Source organism: Meriones unguiculatus, chromosome 6 (assembly GCF_030254825.1).
Source record: "Meriones unguiculatus strain TT.TT164.6M chromosome 6, Bangor_MerUng_6.1, whole genome shotgun sequence".
Taxonomy (NCBI): domain Eukaryota; kingdom Metazoa; phylum Chordata; class Mammalia; order Rodentia; family Muridae; genus Meriones; species Meriones unguiculatus.
This window is the reverse complement of record NC_083354.1, coordinates 44,470,869-44,490,407: the sequence shown is the minus strand read 5'-3', so window position 1 is coordinate 44,490,407 and position 19,539 is coordinate 44,470,869. Positions and strand designations below refer to the sequence as shown.

The 19,539-nt window shown below is 54.1% G+C and overlaps 2 protein-coding genes across 7 annotated transcripts in view; both read right to left on the bottom strand.

Moving 5' to 3' along the window:
- Positions 1–906: 906 nt before the first annotated feature.
- Grm2 (glutamate metabotropic receptor 2) lies at positions 907–12,539 on the bottom strand. 5 transcript variants are annotated; one of them, XM_060385351.1, is made up of 6 exons: positions 11,862–12,539; positions 9,530–10,113; positions 5,991–6,828; positions 2,999–4,074; positions 1,666–1,846; positions 907–1,468 (listed from the first exon to the last, which is right to left on the bottom strand). In XM_060385351.1, the coding sequence occupies exons 2-6, from the start codon at positions 9,977–9,979 to the stop codon at positions 1,395–1,397; spliced, it is 2,619 nt and encodes an 872-aa protein (XP_060241334.1). In that variant the 5' UTR covers positions 9,980–10,113; positions 11,862–12,539; the 3' UTR covers positions 907–1,394. The 5 variants fall into 5 exon arrangements, with proteins under 5 accessions (XP_060241334.1, XP_060241335.1, XP_021512722.1 ...); XM_060385352.1 differs by having other exon boundaries at positions 11,879–12,539; XM_021657047.2 differs by lacking the exon at positions 11,862–12,539 and adding an exon at positions 11,665–11,757.
- A 1,839-nt stretch (positions 12,540–14,378) lies between these two features.
- Tex264 (testis expressed 264, ER-phagy receptor) overlaps positions 14,379–19,539 on the bottom strand; it is a 28,845-nt gene continuing 23,684 nt past the window's right edge. For both annotated transcript variants that reach the window (XM_021657030.2, XM_021657032.2), the window contains exons 5-6: positions 18,087–18,255; positions 14,379–14,940 (exon numbers count right to left, since the gene is read on the bottom strand). In XM_021657030.2, coding sequence (XP_021512705.1) covers positions 14,660–14,940; positions 18,087–18,255 — 450 coding nt within the window. In that variant the 3' untranslated portion in view covers positions 14,379–14,659. The remainder of the gene's footprint in view (positions 14,941–18,086; positions 18,256–19,539) is intronic.

Genomic DNA, 19,539 nt, shown 5'->3' with positions numbered 1-19,539 from the left:
CAAATTCCAGTCAGCCAGTCATGAAAACTCCACTGTCAGTGCCTCACTTCCCACACAGTCCTGTAGGCTGGGCTGGTGAGAAAAGCCATCCTAGAGGAACAGATAATTCTAGAAGGTGCTGACTAATCTTCAATGGCTCCTTTAATGGAGGCTGCTTGACCCCTTTTCCTCCTCCATATAAAACAGTGTTGGGTTTGCCTTAGTGGTCAAAGAGCCTGGGGTCCAGAACACACGCACACCTTTCATCACTGCAATTGGGAGGCAGAGACAGTGATGAAAGGTGTGCGTGTCTTCTGGACCCCAGGCATGCCGTGTTCACAGAGGCTAGCCTGGCCCAGGGATACACAGAGAGTGGTGAGACCTTGTCTCAAACCACCCACCCACCCACCCACACACACACACACACACAAATAAAATCTACCACCAGCATCACCACCAACAAAAAAGACAAACAAAAAAAGAAACTCTGGATCCAGGCAAAACACCATGTACACACAATAATAACTAAGAACAAAAAGATACGGGCTGGAGATGTAGCTCAGCTGCTAGCACGCTGCCTTGCCTACACAAAGAACCAGGCATAGTGGCGCCAGGTGTGGTGACACACACCTTTAATTCCAGCACTTGAGAGGCAGAGGCAGGCGGATCTCTGTGAGTTCAAGAGGCCAGTTCAGTGTACAGAGCAAGTCCAGGACAGCCAAGGCGACCCAGAGAAAGCCTGTCTCAAAAGAACAAATGAACAAGAAAGGACCAGGCATGGTGATGCCCACCTGTAATCCCAGGCCCTGGGAAGTGGAGGCAGGCAGGTCGGAAGTTTAGAGTCATCCTCAGCTACGCATGAGGCAAGTTTGAGGCCAGCTTGGCATACACATGGACCCTGTCTTAGACAATAAAATTTCAAAAATGTCTAAATAAAGACACTTTATTTACAGATAATACAAAATAAACCATGGGATAAACTCCTGGGTAGGGAGGGGAGGGAAAGATTCCCACAGTAACCATCCTCTCTCTGTATCCCAGAGTAACTTATAAAAAAATTAAAAAGGCCTGGGGCAGGGGCTGGACTGGAAGCACCTTTGCATGGGGGTTGGGCCTGCTATAGCCACGTCGTTCTAGAACACGACAGACACCGACTCTGTCCCTTCTGAGTCCCAGGCCTGGGCAAATAAGAGACATTGCTACAAGGGCAGTTGGCGGCCATTGCAGAGGCTCCCCAGCTAAGGACTCCGGCTCCTGACCTAAAGGGCTGGGGAAGCCGGTAGGTGGGGAAGTGACGTTGGGGGCGGATGTGGGGTGGGCGTTATTGCAGTGCTCCAGCCAACTTCCTCCTGGCCGAGGAAGAGGGTCTACACTGGGTTCGGGAGCAGCCATGTCAGGGCAGGAGTGAGGGGTCTTCAGAGCGACGACGTTGTTGAGTCCACCACCTCCCGGCCGTTGCAGACGGTGGGAACAAACTGGGATCCAGACCCTAGCAAAAGGTAGCCAGAGGTTGGGGCTGGCCCAAGAGGCAGCGAGAGAAGCAGGCCTCTCTCTCTCTCGTGTGCAATGTGCTCTTGAGAGCACCCCAGCCCCAGATAAGGAATCTCAGTGACCTGGGGAGCAGACTTCACGTCTGGGAGCCTGGGCAGGAGAGGGGAGCCAGCGGGGAGGGTGCACGATGCTAACCTTGACCGAGGTTGGCGCTGGCCCTCGGGGCAGCACTGCCAAAGCGGCTGGTGGGTGTCCGGTGGCTCACCACATTCTTCTGTGGCTGGAAAAGGATGATGTGCAGCTTGGGGGCGAAGAGGCAGCCGAGCACCACAGAGCCGCTGAGGCTGACCGACACGCACATGGTGGTTGTCTGCACCTGCGAGGGGCGAGAGGAGGAGCACGCACAGGTCAAAGAAGATATTCCAAGGGCTCCGGGCCCGGGTCTACGACTCCTGCCTAGGCTGAGGTGGGGAAAGATGGTTAAGAATCCACTGAACAGGCCTTCGGCCCAGCCTGAACGATGATCACCATCCCAGTGCCAGCCCTAGTTAATCATTTTCCGAGGCACACAGAACACACCCAGCTGTGCTGAGAACATGAAATGGTGCGTGTATTCCTGCATGTGTATGTGTGCAAGGGGGGCAGGTATGGAGTCCAGTTGTATAGACACGTGCATAGCAGTGTGTGTGTGGGGGGTGTGGGTGGGTGGGTGTGTGGTAGGGAGTATGCAGAGAAGGAGCACACACAGCCCCTTATGCATCGACAAGCATGTGCACACACACCCTGGCACAGCTAGAACATGCACACACGTTGCCCACACGTGCATCCCTCCCCATCCACAACTTCCCTGTTCCTTTCATGGTGCTCTGGACTCCTGCTGAGTGACTGGGGAGCAGGGCTCTAGCTCTCCCTAAGTCTCTACGTCATCACAAGAGCATTGGCGTTTACTTGAATCTTGAGGATCAACCAAGATGATCCTTATTAGTCAGGGCTCAGCCCACCTGTCTTCACAGACCTTCCTGGGCTATCTCATCTGAAGCAGCTGTTGCCTGTTGGAGCTCAGGCTATCCTTTGAGACTCTCGGTGCCAGCTGGAACCTTCTGCTTGAAGCCACCACCAGGAGTACTGTTGTCACCTATGCTCATTTTCCTCAGCCCTCCTCCTGCATCTCCTCCCGCTCCCCTTGCCGTTCTTCATTTGTTGACCGTCCCCTCCTCCATCTCCAAACGACCCTCCGGTGGAACAAGGCCCGGCCTGCACTCTCTGGAACCATACTTCTGCAACTCCAACTTCTCCCACGTTAGAGGATGACGTCAGTCCTGACACCCCCCGCCCCACACACACACCACTCACCCTCTCTCGAGTCCCCACCTCCCTGGACATTTCTCCAAGCTTTCTTTCTCCTTAACCTTTCACTGGGGTCCTTTTGGCTTCTTGGAGCTTCAGAGTTAACAGTAGATAAAATGAGAGAGCCGGAAAGCGTGGGTCCAGGGTTCCACCCCCTCCTAATTCTGTCACAGACGCTCACCCGATAGTCGCTGGAGGTGACATAGAAGATGGGAAGGAATGCCAGCCAGATGATGCAGGTGGTGTACATGGTGAAGCCAATGAACTTGGCTTCATTGAAGTTCTCCGGGCACTTGCGGGTCTTGAAGGCGTATAGCGTGCAGAGAGCGATGAGGAGGACGTTGTAGGCCAGTGAGCCGAGCATGCTTGCGTCCCGGTGGTTACAGCGCAGCGTCACCACCTCCCGCCGTTCAGGGGCTGTCTCCTTGCCTATGCCCGGTGCCTCCACCACCAGCCAGGCAGCAACAATGAGCAGCTGGCCTGAGATAAGTGCCAGGCAGATGGCCACCTGCGAAGCGGGGCTGATGAAGCGTGGCCGCTGGGCTCCCTCCCGGGCCCCGCCAAAGATGCGAGCGATGCGGTTGGTCTTGGTGAGGAGGGCCGAGTAGCAGACAGAGAAGGCAGTGCCCAAACCGAGGCGCCGTAAGGTGCACACGGCTGTGGAAGGCTTGGCAATGAAGATGAAGGTCATACAATAGCAGAGGAAGACACCTCCCAGCAGGATGTAGCAAAGCTCCCGACCAGAGGCCTTGACCACAGGCGTGTCGTTATGCCTCACGAAGACACCCAACACAAAGAGGGTGGCCATGGCGCCTAGGCAGGCAATGGTGACAGGTCCCACTGCCCACGCATCCCCCCAGCGGATGTATTCCTGGGGCAGCTCAAAGCAGCCGGTCAGACTGGCATTGGGCCAGTAGCCAAGACCACAGTCAGCACAGGTGAACTCGTCCAGCCGGTACTCATAGGGCTGACAGGGGATGCAGAGCCAGCAGCACACCTCCCCCGGCTGCACGCTCTTCACCTCATTCTGAAGGCAGGGCTCACTACAGCGAGAGGCAGGAAGAGGGCCAGCTAACGGGGAGGCCCACGGGATGAGGCTGGTGTCCAGGGTCAGGCCTTCTGCCCAGTAGCCTACCTTCTGGTAGCGGTAGCGCCCGCTGCCTGCCCGCAGGTAGGTGAAGATGTTGTAGCGGCCAATACCATCACCAAAGCGGTCAAAGCGGACCTCGTTGTCAGTATCCGCTGGGCGGAAGGGGGCTGGCGTGAAGGAGAAAGGGAAGAGGAGGTGAGACTGGTGAGTTATGTGACCTCAACCTTCACCCTCAGACGGAACCTGAACCCCACAGCTAAGGCCACCTCATTCCACAACGAAGCCCATTTTATTTTAGCCCCAGATACTTTTCCAAAAGGCAAGTTAATAGCAAACTATGACCCTAGACGCCAACATCCAACCTCAGGCTCATCCCAAGCCCCAAGTGTGCTTGCACCAATCCCGTTATGGCTTGCAATCTTAGACCTTAGTCTTCAAACTCTAACTTTATCATAACGTAGTTCTCTCCCAAAAATGTAAACGAGAGATCCCAAAGCCCAAGCTGTCCACTAGCTGCAACAGTCCATTAACCCCAGCCCAGCCCCAGTCTTAACTGGTCCTTTGCAAACTGAATCCTAACCTCAGTGGCCACTTGCAACCAGAGCGTTCCACAGGATGGCCACTGCCACTCTCTGCCCCCTAGCTTACTGCCACCCAGCCAGGCTCAAGAGCCAGGACTACAGCCACCCCCTTCCAGTGAGCAATCAGGTTTCCAGACAGATACTGAGGGCTTGATAAGTGAGCAGTCTGAATTTCAATCCCCGAATGCCCGGCCCCTATTTCTTCTACCTAGACTCCCAGTTCTCACAATCTAACTCTACCCAACCAGGCCCAGCAAGCTGAAAATGGCTTTTCTCCAACATTAAGTCCATCAGACCCCAGACCCTAACCCCAACCCTCTGCCTGGTCCAATCATAGCTCCGGTGTGTCCAGTCTTGGAACAATGTTTAACACAAGTTCCACAGCTACAGAGCTAGCTAACTCCCACCCCCTTCACAAATATTTTGAGAAGGTCCCACTCCGTAGCCCAGATTGGCCTTGAGTTCACAGTCATGCCCTTGCATTAGCACCGCCCCCCCCCCCCCCAGCTCTGGGATTACAGGCATGAGGCACTATACCTAGCAGAAACAATTATTTTAAACATTCCGTCGTGGGCCAGTAAGATGGCTCAGCAGGTAAAGGTGCTTGCGGTCAAGCCTGATGACCCAAGTTGGATGTCTGGGACACGAATGATCACGTAAGCCAACAAGAAGGTGAGTAAAGGTTACTTGGAAATTCTATGCCATTTTAGATAAGCGATCAGCACCCCCAGACTTTGGAACCCACAAAGGTACCCTCTCCACTACCAGGATGCTGAGGCCAACTGTCCTCTTGGTCTAAGTCTTGGCCTGTGACCCTGCGCTCTGTGAGTCATGGTGGCTTCTCCCACTGCACCCTCAAAGATTCTTCCTGAAGCGAAGCACGGTGGTTTCGAGGCTCTTGCTCTTCTTAAAACGGCTACTTTAATTTTTGCTTTGAGAACACTTTGGCTGCTTTGGATGGAAACGTCACGACGGGGACAAGTGGAGTGGAGCACACCTATGGTTCCAGCACTTGGGAGGCTGAGGCAGGAGAATTGCTATGAGTTTGAAACTATCCTGGGCCACACAGTGAGCTGGAGGCAAGCCTAGGCTATATAGCATGAGCTAAATATGTTTTTTAAAAAAGCCATCAAGATTAATAACAGAAGTTTCACCCAAATATAGGAAATCTTCCCCATGCTTCACTCTCAATCTACCCTGCTTGGGACTCTTTGCCTGAGAATTGTTTGGGTTCCCCTAGCCAGATAAAGAGCCAAGAGCTAGAGGGTAATGTCCAAGCAATAGCCAGGGATCCTAGAGTCAGGACCGATCAAGATTCCACTTTCTGGAAGATTCTTATAAAATGGAACCTCAGCCCTCACTCCATCTGGGGTCCCCCACCTATGGTCCCTTGGTCCTAACCGAAACAGTTCCCGACTGTCCTCATGTCACATCCTGCTTTCTTAGCCAAGTAATGGAACCTGAAGGCCAGCAAGCTAACGGACCCTGGCCAGAACTATTACCATCAAACTTGACATTGAGCACGAAGTCTTTGTAGAGGCGGCGCCCATTGACAGGCCTCATGGCATCACAGAGACGGGTGGTGTTGGGGCAGAGGGCACGGTGCATGTTATGCAGAGCGTGGGCCATGGCATACACTGCGTTGACCACAAACATGATCTTAGACTCCTGTTCAAAGGGCACGGCCCGCAGGGAGTGGGCTGCACAGTCTCGCTGCCGGAAGCTGCAGCGGAACCTCTCCTCCCAGAACTCCCGGAACCAGGGATTCCGACTGTTGTTCCAGGGATCCAAGCTCTGGAAGTAGGAGGCAAAGTCACTGATGGGGTAGGAGGCCAGCTCAATGGTGATGGCGCCCTCGGCAGCCCCTTCGCTACCGGCCACCACACTCTCCAGGGCGCCCCAGCCATCGCTGGCCACCCAGGTGAAGCTGGCATTGAGGCGCTGGGTGGCTGCGAGCAGCTCCCGGGCGTCCTCGGAGCGGGTGAAGAGCACCGCGACGCGGGCGCTGGGCTTTTGCAGCAGGGCTCGCACCACGCCCTCGAAGGCCGCGCGGCTCATGGCCCGGCCCACCTTCTCCGAAGTGGCCACGCAGATGTTGCGCGCCCGGGCCTCGAGCTCGAAGGCCTCGATGCCCGTCTCGCCGTAGTCACCCTCGGACGCCACCGTAGACACGTAGGTCCAGTTGAAAAAGCGGAGGATCTCAGCCATGGCCTTGGCTTGGAAGAAGTCCGGGGGCACGGTGCGGGCGAAGTAGTCGTAGCGGGACTTGTCGCTCAGCTTGGCGCTGGTGGAAGCGTAGCTGATCTGTGGGATCTGGAACAGCCGCAGCAGATTGGCCACCTGGGCAAGGGTAGGGAGCGCAGACGTCAGAGACCAGGTGAACAGGCACCAGTATCAAGCGCGTCCTCCACACCTGTGGAACCTGGGGACCTAGTGCCCACGGGTCAGTTCTGAGGGCCCCTATCTGAAGACCCCAAGTCTGAACTCGATGTGCCTTCTGCCTGGGGACAGCAGCTCTCTCTCCTCCCTATGGATTGAGAGGGAGAACCCCAGGGGCCATGAGCTGCACCTGAACCAGATGCAGGGCAGGGGAACCAAGCAAAGCCTAGAGCGGAGAGAGATTGGCACTGGCTGTGCCAGCATAGAGAGATGCAGGGCGACATCTGGGATACTCGAAGATGCCAGTCTTGCTCTTTCTTTGGTGCAGGTGGCCCTTCTTTAGTGCTGATTTTCATGGGAGGTTAGAGAAATGTCACCCAGAAAGAAAGGCCTAGAGCCACGGGTCCCATGGCCTGGAAGCCCAAATTGGTCTCTACTGGTTGCTTAAGCCTGAAATGAATGGGGCTCTCTGCTCTATCACTGCCTCACACCCCATCTTTCTTTCTTTCTTTCTTTCTTTCTTTCTTTCTTTCTTTCTTTCTTTCTTTCTTTCTTTCTTTTTTGACAGGATTTCTCTGTGTATGTAGCCTCAGCTGTCCTGGACTCATCTTGTAGACCAGACTGTCCTGGAACTCACAGCAATCCCCCTGCCTCTGACTCCCTGGGTGCTGAGATTTAAGGTGTGTGCCACCACACCCAGCTAACATCCCATTTCTTAACCTTTGGTTCCTATGGCCATGAGAACAGGGTTCATCGGAGAGCTTGGAGGATGGTGGGTAAATGAAAAGTGTAGGCCCTACAGGAGAGGCCTAAGACCCTGCAATTGGGATATGGCTCTGAGGGTCTAGAGTTCAAATTTCTATCCTCTCACACATTTTCTCCCTCCGTGCGCCTCTAACAAAATTCTCCCTGAGCTTTGGGCTCTCGCGCTTGAACCACGAGCTGCTAAGCAGTTGGAAATGATCTATGTGGAGGCTTCAGTGTCCAGCATGTGAGAGCTGACAGGGGATCTGTGAAGGGCTTGAATGAGGTAGAGTCATAATGAGGATCAGTGTAACCTATGGACTGAGGCTGTGCCCCTGCTGAGCTGGCCCGGAGAAAAGAAGCAGCCTGACTCTGAAGGGTGGCCCTGCTAGAGAAAGAGGTGGCTTAGGAGGCTAAGGAGATTCTGCTTCTAGAGGCATGCACGGGGCCCTGGAGAAAACGGTGTGAAAAGGCGGTTGCTGGTAAAGCACCCTAAAGACAGACATAGGGGGCTACCCATCCATCCCTGTCAAAGCCAGGGCTACAGATACAGACGCTGGCCTAGCCACACCTGTCCAAGGAGCCACCGAAACCACCTCTAGAAGCTGGGATTAGCAAGATAAATAATTTAGTTCCATCTGCATTTCATGGTTCCTGATTCGGCTTCGTCTCTCCTACACAGTCATCCCAGGTCAGTGGTGTAAAGCCCACTTCAATGGCAATGAACTCTGCCAGTCTCCTAAGGAAACTGAGGTCCTCACCAAGGTTCCCCAGATTGCCCCCAGCCCCTGCTCTGGTCTCCCTGCACCTATACTGGACACAGACAGGAGAGGACATGGGTGAGAGTGGACCCAGTCATGAAGAGGGAAGAGCTCACCCAGGCCAAAGCAGCCAAGTGAGCCCAGAGTGCAGTCCAGAGCGCGCGCGCGCGCGCACACACACACACACACACACACACACACACAGAGTCTAGGCTGGCTCTACAGCTGGAGCCTATCAGGAGCACCCTCTGCTGACCCCTTGTGGAAGGACAAGTGGTGGTGTCTCTAGCCTCCCCCCTCCCTCAAATTCTGCATCACCTGAAGCTCTTAGGGTACCCTTCCCATCTACACTCTCACCCAACTTCTCTTCCTCCTGCCCCCCCACCCCCCGCTGGCTGCTTCTGGATTCTGTCTGCTCTGTAAAGTCCAAACAGAAAGGATCTGACAGCATAGGTTGAGAGCCAGGATTTCATGCTCCCTCTTTACCACCACATTGATTTATGACCTGCTTCCCTCTAAAGCTGTTTCCTTGTCTATAAAATGGGTTAATGCTGATAGCAGCTCATATTGACTATGCCCTTATGACCTGCCAGGCTCTTTGGTACAGGCTCATCATCTCATTAAATTTCTACTACGAACCTAAAAGTAGAAAGTGTTATTAATCCTGTTTCATAAAGAGGAAGCTGAGACATAGAAAGAAGAAGAAGAAGAAGAAGAAGAAGAAGAAGAAGAAGAAGAAGAAGAAGAAGAAGAAGAACCTGCCCCAGAGTCGTGCAGTTAGTACAATGGGGACTCAGGATTCGGTCCTGGAAGCTGATTTCAGAGGCTGCTTCATAAGCCTTTTGGAACATCATTTAATATCAGGTGTATACGTGTGTGTTTGTGTGTGTGTGTGCGTGTGTGTGTGTGTGTGTGTGTAACAGGATGATTCTGTTTCCTCTCCTTTTCCCTAAAAGGAGTTTCTCTTCCACATTCTCTAGAAACCAACCCTATTCTACGGCCAGAGAACTTTCTTGCCCTTTTGTAAGAAACTACTGAAAGAAAAATGCATGGTGCCCCTTCCCACTGCACTCACCCAGGAAGTCCCTACTCATTGGGAATGCTGGTTCACCCTTTCCAGCCTCTTCCTAGTACCCATTTGGGTGGTTTCCACATACCTGGATGGAGACATCACTGTAGGAGCCACCTATGACACCGGTGATGGCTGTCGGAGCATCGCTATGGGTGGCATAGGAGCCATCAGGACAGATGTGGCGTGAGCCGTCTGCGCCACGACTAAGGGAGGCACGCACAAAGTCCAGCGCCTGCTCCAGGGCGTGTGTATCCTTGGAGCAGCTGTCGAGGATGTGTGCACCCAAGCGCACGCCGGGGAGCAGGTGGGGGTCGCGGTTGATCCGGTCCAGTGCAAAAAGCATGGCTTCTAAGCGCTGTATGCCACGGTGCTCGTTAACAGGACCACACTCCTCTGTTGGGCCACCCTTCTGGTGCACTGGGAACAGCCCACCCAGCACCAGGTCCCCCTCCAGGGTCAGCACCTTCTTGGCCGGGCCCTCAGCCACAGCACCCCGCAGCAGCAGCAGCGCCAGAAACCCAAGCAGTGATCCCATGGCCCCCAAAGGGATGGTTAGGTCCAGCCGCCCAGGGTCTTCAAGGGATGAGGATAGAAGCAGCAAAGGCAAAGAGAGGAGGAAACGGGCCAGGAAAGGACAGACAGGAAGAGAGATGAGAAGGGGCCCAGCTCCTGCAGAGAGACAGAGAGACAGACAAACAGGGAGGAGTGGAACCAGAGAGCAGCTGTCCCCTTTATTTCCAGCTTCCCCTCTGACCCTGTTACTCCCCATATCCCCTTCCCAGGTACTCAGGAGTCGTGAGGAGGTGGCACCACTAACTCGGCTGAGAAGCTCCTGGGCTACCCCCCTAGGTTTGTCTCTGAGCTCTGCCCTAATCTTGGCTAGAGATAGGCTCTGTAACCCAACTAAATTCAGCAGAGGGCAGGGAGGGTGGGAATGGGGGCCCAGGCAGAGAGCAGGGGGGCCAGCCATTGCCAAACCCTACACAAACCAAAGGGCCTACACAAACCTAGGAGATCAATACCGTAGCAGCCGAGGCCACGGCAGTGACACACTCAGGGCTCTGGCTCTCATCTGAGCCTTGGATTTCCAGAACGGGGCATTGGAAGGCCCACCACAGGGAGGAAGCATCTCTATGGGATAGTTTCCAGCCCAAGAGAACCTGAAGCCTACGTGAACACACCCAGGGTCCTAGACTTTGGCTCTTAAAGGGCCAGCCCCCAAAGTCTCCTGACTGAGAAAGGAATGGAGACCCTAAGCCCAGTGAGACAGCAAGGTGGAGAGAAGGAACCATGTAGTTAAAGGTCTTCAGTCAGCAGAGTAAATAGATATGGATATATGTGTGTATCACAGATGGGGAGCAATTAACCTGGAGACCGCTGAACAGTGCCGGAGCTGAGTTGTGGACGCCCTAGCTTTACGTAGGAAGCTGCTGGAGACTTGATGTCTCTGTTTCTCTTCACTCACTCCAAGCCTGGCAGTCATTTCCAGCCTTCCCCTTCTCAGCCTTTGACCGACCTTAGAGATCCCCTCCCATCAGCTCTGCATCTTATCACCTGTACCTCATCCTCCACCTTACATTAACCCTACATAGGCAGGCTCTCGAGATCATGCAGACTGGGAGAGGGACAAAGCCTTCCCCAGGATTGGAAAGGAAACTACAGCTAAAGAGGACAGCAACTAGTTCAAGGACCCCCTATCCTGGCCAAAGAGACTAAGGCTTTTCACAGGACTAGCCGCCTGCTGGTGCCAGGGCAGGAGGACCCCAAAGAAGCAGCTCAGCCAGGCAAACAGGAGAGAGAACCAGGAGTGAAGACTAACACAGATGGGGCAGAAGCCCAGGGGAGGCCCTAATGAAAGCTGAGGCAGGCAAGGGGGAAAGAACCTGGGAGTCCAGAAACGACAGGGCAGGACCATAAAAATCTGATGAGAGGGCAAGCGAGCCTGAGAGGCTGAAACAAAGACAGAGGCACAGACAGAAAGAAGGACCTGAGGACGCTGGAGCAGGAGGAACTGGAAAGCGCGATGCAGGGTGTGCATTCTCTTGGGAAGAAAGGCGGGGTGCCCGGGACGGTCTTCCCGCTTCCCGGAGCTCCCAGAAAAGCGCTGTCTGGACGCCTCAGCCCGGGTGCTCCAGAACTCGAGGACCCGCGGGGGCTCCGGGATGTGGGGTCAGGGCTAAAAAGGTTGGCAGTGACCACGGCACCACAGGCTAACCCTACCTGGCGCGCCCAGCTCTGGCGCGGGGCTCCGGTTCCCGGTTCCCGCTTGCTGGCTCTCTCGCAGGCTCTGCGCTCTCTGCCGGCCCGCCCTGCCGCTTTCAATCGCGGCCTGCCCCGCCCCCGGCCCTGGCCCGCCCCCAGCCCCTCCTCCGTTCCTCTGGACCCCCCCAACCCCCCCGCCCCAATTCGGCCTGTACCTCCCGCTTTGCCGGACCTCTTGGGGGGGTTCCTAGCCCAGCGCCTCCAGCAGCCTCCAGCAGAGCCGGCTCTTGACAGGTCCGCAGGGCCTGGAGCTGTCCAGCGTGTGGTGCTGAATCCCCGGGCGCACCCACTCTGCGCTGGAGCAGGTGCCTCTCAGCCCCCTCTGCCCGTCAGTCAGACTTCCACCCGGCAGGAGCAGGGTGTGAGGCACTGGCCTGGGAAGGTCACTGCGCTGTCAGACTGAGCATACAGTCTTCTGGATTCCTATATGCCACAGAGTATGAGGTGGACCTTGAGGTTGAGAGCTAACACGGGCATAGGTAAAGGGGTTAGGTACATAGGCAGATGGAGTGCTTGGCTTGTTGCCACAAGTCTGGCCCCTGTTTTCCCACCCATTCTCTCCACCCAGTGACTGCAGCTCAGTCTACTTGGTAGACAGGCCCCATGTAAGCGCTAAGGCCTGAGTCACTAGGAAGAAAAGATTAGGAGGGGGAGGTCAGAGGATGGGGCCTCCCTTTCCTTCCCGCAGATGACCTTTAAAGCTGCTGCCCCTCCCCCATGAATCTCCGCTCCTATGCCCAAAGGGCATTCACAGTAGAGGTATCAGGCCATGGGGTTAGAGGGCTTCAGGGTAAGAGCCTGGGATCAACCCTGAGGGGCCTGCTGAGGCAGGGTTAGGGGTGAGAAGGGCAGGGAGTGGGGGTGACAAGGGAAAGCGGCTGAGGAAAGGCTCCAGGAACTGGCTGCTGCGTAGGAGGGATCGGGAGCTGGAGCCCGAGCAGGAGCTTGAGCAGAGGGAGGACAGCTCTGAGATGTTCCTGACTCTTCCCTCCCACAGCAGGATGGGGAAGGACACCCCTGGGTAGGGGGTGGAGGATAAGCTCTGTAGTGCCAGGCTGTGCTGAAGGATCTGGGCAGGTCTGTGCTCAGATTTGGACAAGCGTCTCTACACCCTAAACAAGCGCTAGGGCACAGCATCCCTACCCAACACACAGGTGTCAGTGGAAGCAAGGTCATCTCACATATGTGAATGAAATACTATACCTAGACTCCTTGGATACCTCCTCCGTGGGCACGTGGCATTTGGGGAAGGTGGGATGACAAGGATAGGTCTTTTCCCTGGACACAGAAACAGGATGTCCCGTTGCTCTGTAAAGACCACGGCTTTTAAACAAAAGCAGACACATCAAACCCAAACAGACAGGCCCAACCGCTAACGGGAGACAAGGTGGCAGCGGGATGAGGGCTCAGAGCTGTCAGACAAAGCTGGGGAGACAGACATACTGTCTTCCAGATCCAGCTCTGCCACCGGCTGCTCTCACCCTTTGGTTGGCTCAGAGCGACTGCTCCCTGGGATGAGTGAGTGATGGGCCAGGCTCTTGGAGCAGAGGGATTGACAGCAGGAGGTGCTGAGGTGAGACACCGCACAGAGAGATCCCAGCCACACTTCCAGCCCACTCACCAAGGCAGCCTCACCAAACATACGGGACTCTGTACACAGATGTTGATGTCCACAGAAGCAGCACAAGAAGCCGGTTGCATGGCCTGCAGCGAGCAAGCTGCACTATCCCACTGTAGCACAGGGGCACAACACTCAGCTATGCAGTACTGGGTACTCCTGGCTGGGCACACAAGGACATACTTCACCAAACGGACATAGCTGTACACATGTACACAGCTACACGCACAGCCATAACTATACATGGAACAACACCCAAAAATCTGTGTATACACACATATATATACAACTGCACACATGGACTTTGCCACATAGCCACAGCAGTGCATACATATGAACACACAGCCACACAAACATGCCCATCCCATGTGTAATCATGGACACACAGCTACACCCACAGCTTTATACATGGAGACACAGTAAAACATACAACTTTACACATAAGCACACACCATACACACAAACAGCCACACCGAGCTGTCTATAGACAAAACCCACATAAATGCTTCCATCTAGCTAGCTTTACACATCCCTATAAACGCAACCACAAACAGAAAGAACAGCAACATACACACATAGCCCAGCAGCCATCCACACACATATACAACCATGCCCAACCAGTCACATTCTGAAGCTCACATGGACACGGCCTCACCTATGGTGTACGTGCGCATGCCCAGGAACAAAGGCACTGGCAGGCCCAGCAGGGGCGTCTTCACCTGCTGGGGAGTCCCAGCATGAGCACGGGCACACTGAAGCTACAGACACAAAGGCATTTGTCTTGGAAGCAGACAAAGAATCTGTGAGATCCCTACTCCTGAGATGCGGAGGGCACTCCTTGCTCTGCTCTCCAGCAGCAAGGAGAGCCCCTAGGGCTGCTGCAATGCAGGGGTGACTCTCCACTGGGGTGATGGGGCAGGGAATAATGGGCCTCCAATACCCCTCTGATCAGAGTACTCAGTCATGTTGTTTTTGGGTGTGGGAGCTCCTGCCCATTCCCAGTCAATCCACAAAAACCGAGATACAACAAACAAATACACAACTCAGATCCAGGTGAAACAAGAAAGTAATTCACTTTATTCTGTTATTCTGGGTTCTGGAAGCTCCAATATGAGTCTGCAAAAAGTCAGCAGCCCAGGAGGCTGGTGCAGATAACAGTCTCTGGCTCCTTCGGTCCTGGGAGCCAAAAGGACAGTGAGGAGGTTTAGGCTTGGGGTGGGAGAATTCAGGCTGCTGGTACTCCCAGCCCAAGCTAGGCAGGTTAAGGGAAAAAAGGGCTGGAGAGTTTGCTCAGTTCCTTAGCAAATGCACCACAGGAGGGCTGAGGGCTCGTGGCTACTCCTCACCCCTCTCAGGGGTGCTGAGCTCCCGAGCAGCCCCCAGAGGCTTGGCTTCAGGACTCAGTCGGGGCTCTCCCAACGGTCCCTCGCCCTCCAGATCCAGCTCCTCAAAGGACGAGCCACTGGCACCCGATTCACTGTAGCTGTGCTCGCTGCGGGTATCGCCGTCATCCCAGCCGCGGGTGCTTGCCCCGGGAGGCAATGTGGTGGCTGACGTCTCCCGGCTGCCAGGGCGAACCTCCAGGCTTACAGAACTTGTATCACTTGTGTCAGCTCCTGTAGCCAGGACAAGGGAGCACTGGTTAGCCAACTACCACATCATTTCAACTGTACCCTCTTCAGGGCCAGGGCAAGGAAATGAGCATGCACAGTCTACTCATGAATAATAGAGCCACCTTGGCTCAGGAGTCCCATTCCAGCTGCCCTCTGCTCTCTGCCCTCTGCCCTGATGGGGGCTGCACTGCTAGAGCCAAGGGAGTCTGCAGGGTGGAAGAGAGAGCAGGCGAGAGGAGCAGCTGGCTATGCACTTCTCTCCTTATCCTAAATTAGCTCCCGGTCCCTGAACTTTCACAAAGCCACTGACCCCTACCCCCACATCCATTAAGGGCCACTCAGCCCCAGGGTGAGGAGCTGAGGGTAGAACAAAGGAGACCCAAATACCATTCATTTTCAGGCTTGGGAGTGGTTTGTCCAGGGACAGCTACAGAACATTGCCCAAGAGGCAGGAGGGCTGAAGAAAGGACCAAGAGAACTAGTCTCCAGTCCATGCCCCCACAAAGGCCTGCCCAAGGAGCAGTGATATTCAGGACACCAGCTGGCTCCTGCCCCTAACCACATTATATCCCCATATAAAGGAGGAGCTGAAGCAAGAGGATGAAAAAATACTGAGAAACACTCAACCAGTCAAAAAAGAGATGGCTAGGATGAAGCATTTTTAGGATTTTCTCCTCATATGCTTGAGTCAATCCAGGGGAACCCTTACCCACCAGGTCAACCACTGGTGCTCTCTAATCTGCCCCTTCTAGCCCTAGCATATCTCACAAGTAAGTGGTCCTTTGTATACCCTGTCCAGGAGCTGGCCCTTGGCCCATCTCTACAAATCAGAGGCAGTGATTACAGGTGGAAGGTAGTTAACAAGAAACAAAGCACACAGGCCTACTACATGCAGGACTCCAGATTGGGAGATGGCCAACACGTCCAGTAAAGAGGGACAGCTGTCAAAGCTGTTAAACATCATGGAAGGTGAGAGTGGGCTGGCTTTCCCAGTTCCTGTCTCCATGGTAAGAAGGGCCTGGGCCAGGAGCAGTTTGGGGACTTCTTGGTATTTGCATTAGCCTAGAGATGTCTCTTGAGCCTCAGCTATGGCATAGGACGGTAAGGGTAAAGCAATACAAGGGTCTGCTTCACTAATCTATTCTGCCTTCTGGACCCTACTAGCAAAGGTGAGATGAGCCCTAAAAGTGAAGGCCTGCTGGCCCTGGTCCTGTCTTTGCTGCAGCCTCTGGTATGGCTACCACAGAAGGATGCCAGAGGAGCAGTGAGTTAGGGGTAGCCCCACTGCCCCTGGGGGCAGGACTTTAGTTCCTCATTCATTCACATTGATATCAGTGTCCCAAGGGCTGCAGGTCTAAAAGACATAAAGGAAGGGGGTAGTTTCTCCCTGATCCCATTACTGTCAAGTTCTATTTACCCACCTAATGGCTCACCCAAGACCCCTGGATATAGGGACCAGCCCCTTCCCTTCCCACCCCTGGGCTAAGAGTGATCAGAGGACAAAGCCCAGGAGTGCCTCCTTCAGCTCAGGTTCAAAACATCATCAGATGAAGACGGCTGCTACGAACAGAGGGACACTACTTACAGAGGAGCTCTTCAAGGCTGGATGGTTTCCCCACAGCCCTACAGAGGAGGTCCCTTTGTCGAGCCTATGTCTCCGAAAAGAGGGCCCCAGGCAAGGCAAAGGAGCACCTAAATCCCCAGGGCTTCTGGGCTGGGGATGTGAAGCTACCACCTTTACCCAGCCCTTCCCTCTTCCTCTGCCAACAGCCAATGCAAGGAGATCAAATATTCATCGCTTCTGTGGAGCTAAATAATACATCAATGTAATAACAGGCACAAGGCAGCTAATCACCCCCTTTCACCTCCCAGTCCAAGTCAGGGCCCCAGCAGGGAGGCAAAAAGGGACAGACCAAGCCTTGGGTGGCCAGGCACCCACCATGCATTGCTGTGTAAGTGGCATGCACCTGGAGAGTGGCTGCCCTGGGAGTTAGGACAGCATCTGTCAGAAGTGGGCAGATCCCACAGCACCCACAGTAAGGAGTAGGCGGGTAGGCTGGTGGGGAGGACAGGCCAAGGACCTCAGGGGTGTGGGAGCTGTGGCTGCAGCCAGCTGTATGTAGTAAGTGCCAAGCCACCCTTTAACACTCCTGGCAGGCAGTGTTTGGGAAGGAAGGGAACTGGGTGGGTGGGCCAAGGAGGCAGGAAGCAGAGGAAGGTTGTAGGAAGGTCAAGGCACTCCTCCTTTTGACTCTGGGGGCTTCCTGGGCTTGCTGACCTTGTGCCATGTCCAGTGCCCACAGTAGGGGGCACGAAGAGTATCTGCCGGGCACTACCAAGCAGAAGGGAGCAGTACCCCATGGAGGTAATTAAGTGGCAGATGAAGTTAACTATGTTGGACACAAGCCCCAAGGGAGAAGAGATTGCCTCCCAGTACCCTCCCCGCATCAGCCCTGCCAACACATGTCTCTCGAGAATGACCTTGGCTGTTGAAGACTGGATGGGCAGAAAGACTCCCAGAGAAGTAAAGGAGGACAGTTCCTTTCCCCATAGTCCTGTGTTACCTCTAAACTTTCACATCACGGAACAGTCAAAAGTTCGGGCCCCTCGGATTACCTGGCATGTCACCAATAGCGTTTCTTGCCCCTGGGTGTCACACAAGATCACAGCAGGGTGTTGGAAACAGGCAAATGGCCTGTGGGCCTGGACCTGGGGCATTCTAGCTACCGGCATGGGCTGGCTCTGGTGACAAGGGCTCTAGAATGAGTCCTATACTAGAGATAGGAGAGCACCTTGCTTCCTTTCTTACCTTTAAACCTAGTCCTGTCTCACTTCCTGATGAGCCCACCCAGATGCCTTCTATCCATCTGCCGAGGATAGTTTAGTATTCCTAATACATCTGAAGGGAATTCAGACAGGGTCTTGTTACCTGGAAAATAGGTGTGAGTCCACATCTATGTGGATGTACATGTCTGGGAACAGTCAATTCTGCATGTGGGTCCTGGTGTAAGGTATCACTTTTCTTCCTTTGCCAAGTAGAGTCTACCTACAATGACAGCTCTGACAGAGGAGCCACCTTAACTTTGTTCTTAGATGTGCAGGAGAAGGACTCCGGGCAGGGCCCACCCTCTTTCTTCCACCTTTGGTACCTGTGCCATCCATCTGGGTGTCATTGGCCTCCACAAGCTCCCGACTTTTCCGCTCTGTCTCCTTCACCTCTGGCACGTAGAAATCTCCTTGCCGTGCCAGTGGGCACACGAAATAGATCTGGTCTTGCTGGTAGATCTCCAGCCGAGGATGAGCACACAGCTTCCGGTCCTACCAGTGTTGCAAAATGTGAAATAAGCACTACAAAGTCCTGACCAACTTGTGCCATGGGAACTCTGGGAAGTGTCTATTCCTTCTGGAGGAGCTAGCTTTGTGTTCCATCCCAATCTCTTCCAAATTTCAATCCCCTACTGAAGGAGACACATGAACCCTCCAAGAGCAGGGAGCTACACTCTAGAAGCAGTGGCCTAATGACAAAGAATCCTCAAATCAGCATTCTAGGTCAGATGCTAAAACATCCCAGAAGCCCGGCCCTGCTAATCTTGTATGTATGTCTAGGACTAAATAGCTGCTCTCACAGAGCATAGGGCAAGAATCCATGAACCATGGCCGTAGGCACTTAAGCCAAGATCTGACTTTTTATCCTAGAACTTTCTGGCCTAAGCCCTCTCTCCTCTGACTGACACAAAGATAACAGTTAGGTCAGCACTGTGAAGCTGAGGCCTCCAGCCCCCGTCTATAAATGTATTATCATAAACTGCTTTTACCCCATTCCCATGGCTAGGTCTATGTCAAATTCTGAAACTATCAAATATGGCTCCTGTACTTGCTTACACCGAGCCAAAGGGGGAAAAAGCTGAATCTAAGCTGGATGGAAGGTAGGACATGAGGTGACATTGACTATTACCTAATGGGAGAAAGTACCAGCTTCCAGGGCCCCAAGTTCTAACAGACATTCCACTCCCCTTTGCCTGGACATGGACCAATGTTTCTTACCCCCTAGTGCATCAAAGCAGCAGACACACGCCAGAGCTGCCCTATGGCAGGCAGGAACAACAGGAACAGGGAGCAAGTGTCTCTCGATCTAGAATCTGCCCTCCCTCTCCTGCGACGGGGCGCAATTACCCACCAAGACAACTGTGAGGCCCTTGCCCTGTCACTGCTCACCCGCCAACCTTCACAACATGGCTATTTATAGCACCTGCCAGGCTCTCACCGTGAGCTCTCAAATGAGCCTTCCACTTAACAGTAATGAGAGACTTATTGCCTAGTTCAGAAAAGCCACTCCAGGACTCCACTTGTCCGCATGCCTGGCCAACCCAAGGCTTGAGGAGCCTCTTCCAATTAAAAAGAGCCCATGGATGGGAAAATGGAGGGATAAGAAGTCTGAAAGGAGGACCAAGCTAGGACCCTCAGTGCCAGCTAAAGAGAGAGTATATCCAGGAGGCCAGATAGAGAGGTATGTGGCCCAGCCTAGGCCAGTAGCAGCTCAGATTCAATCTCCACAAGTAATCCAGGCAAAGCCTTTCCCCTTGAGTACCCATGCACCCAAAC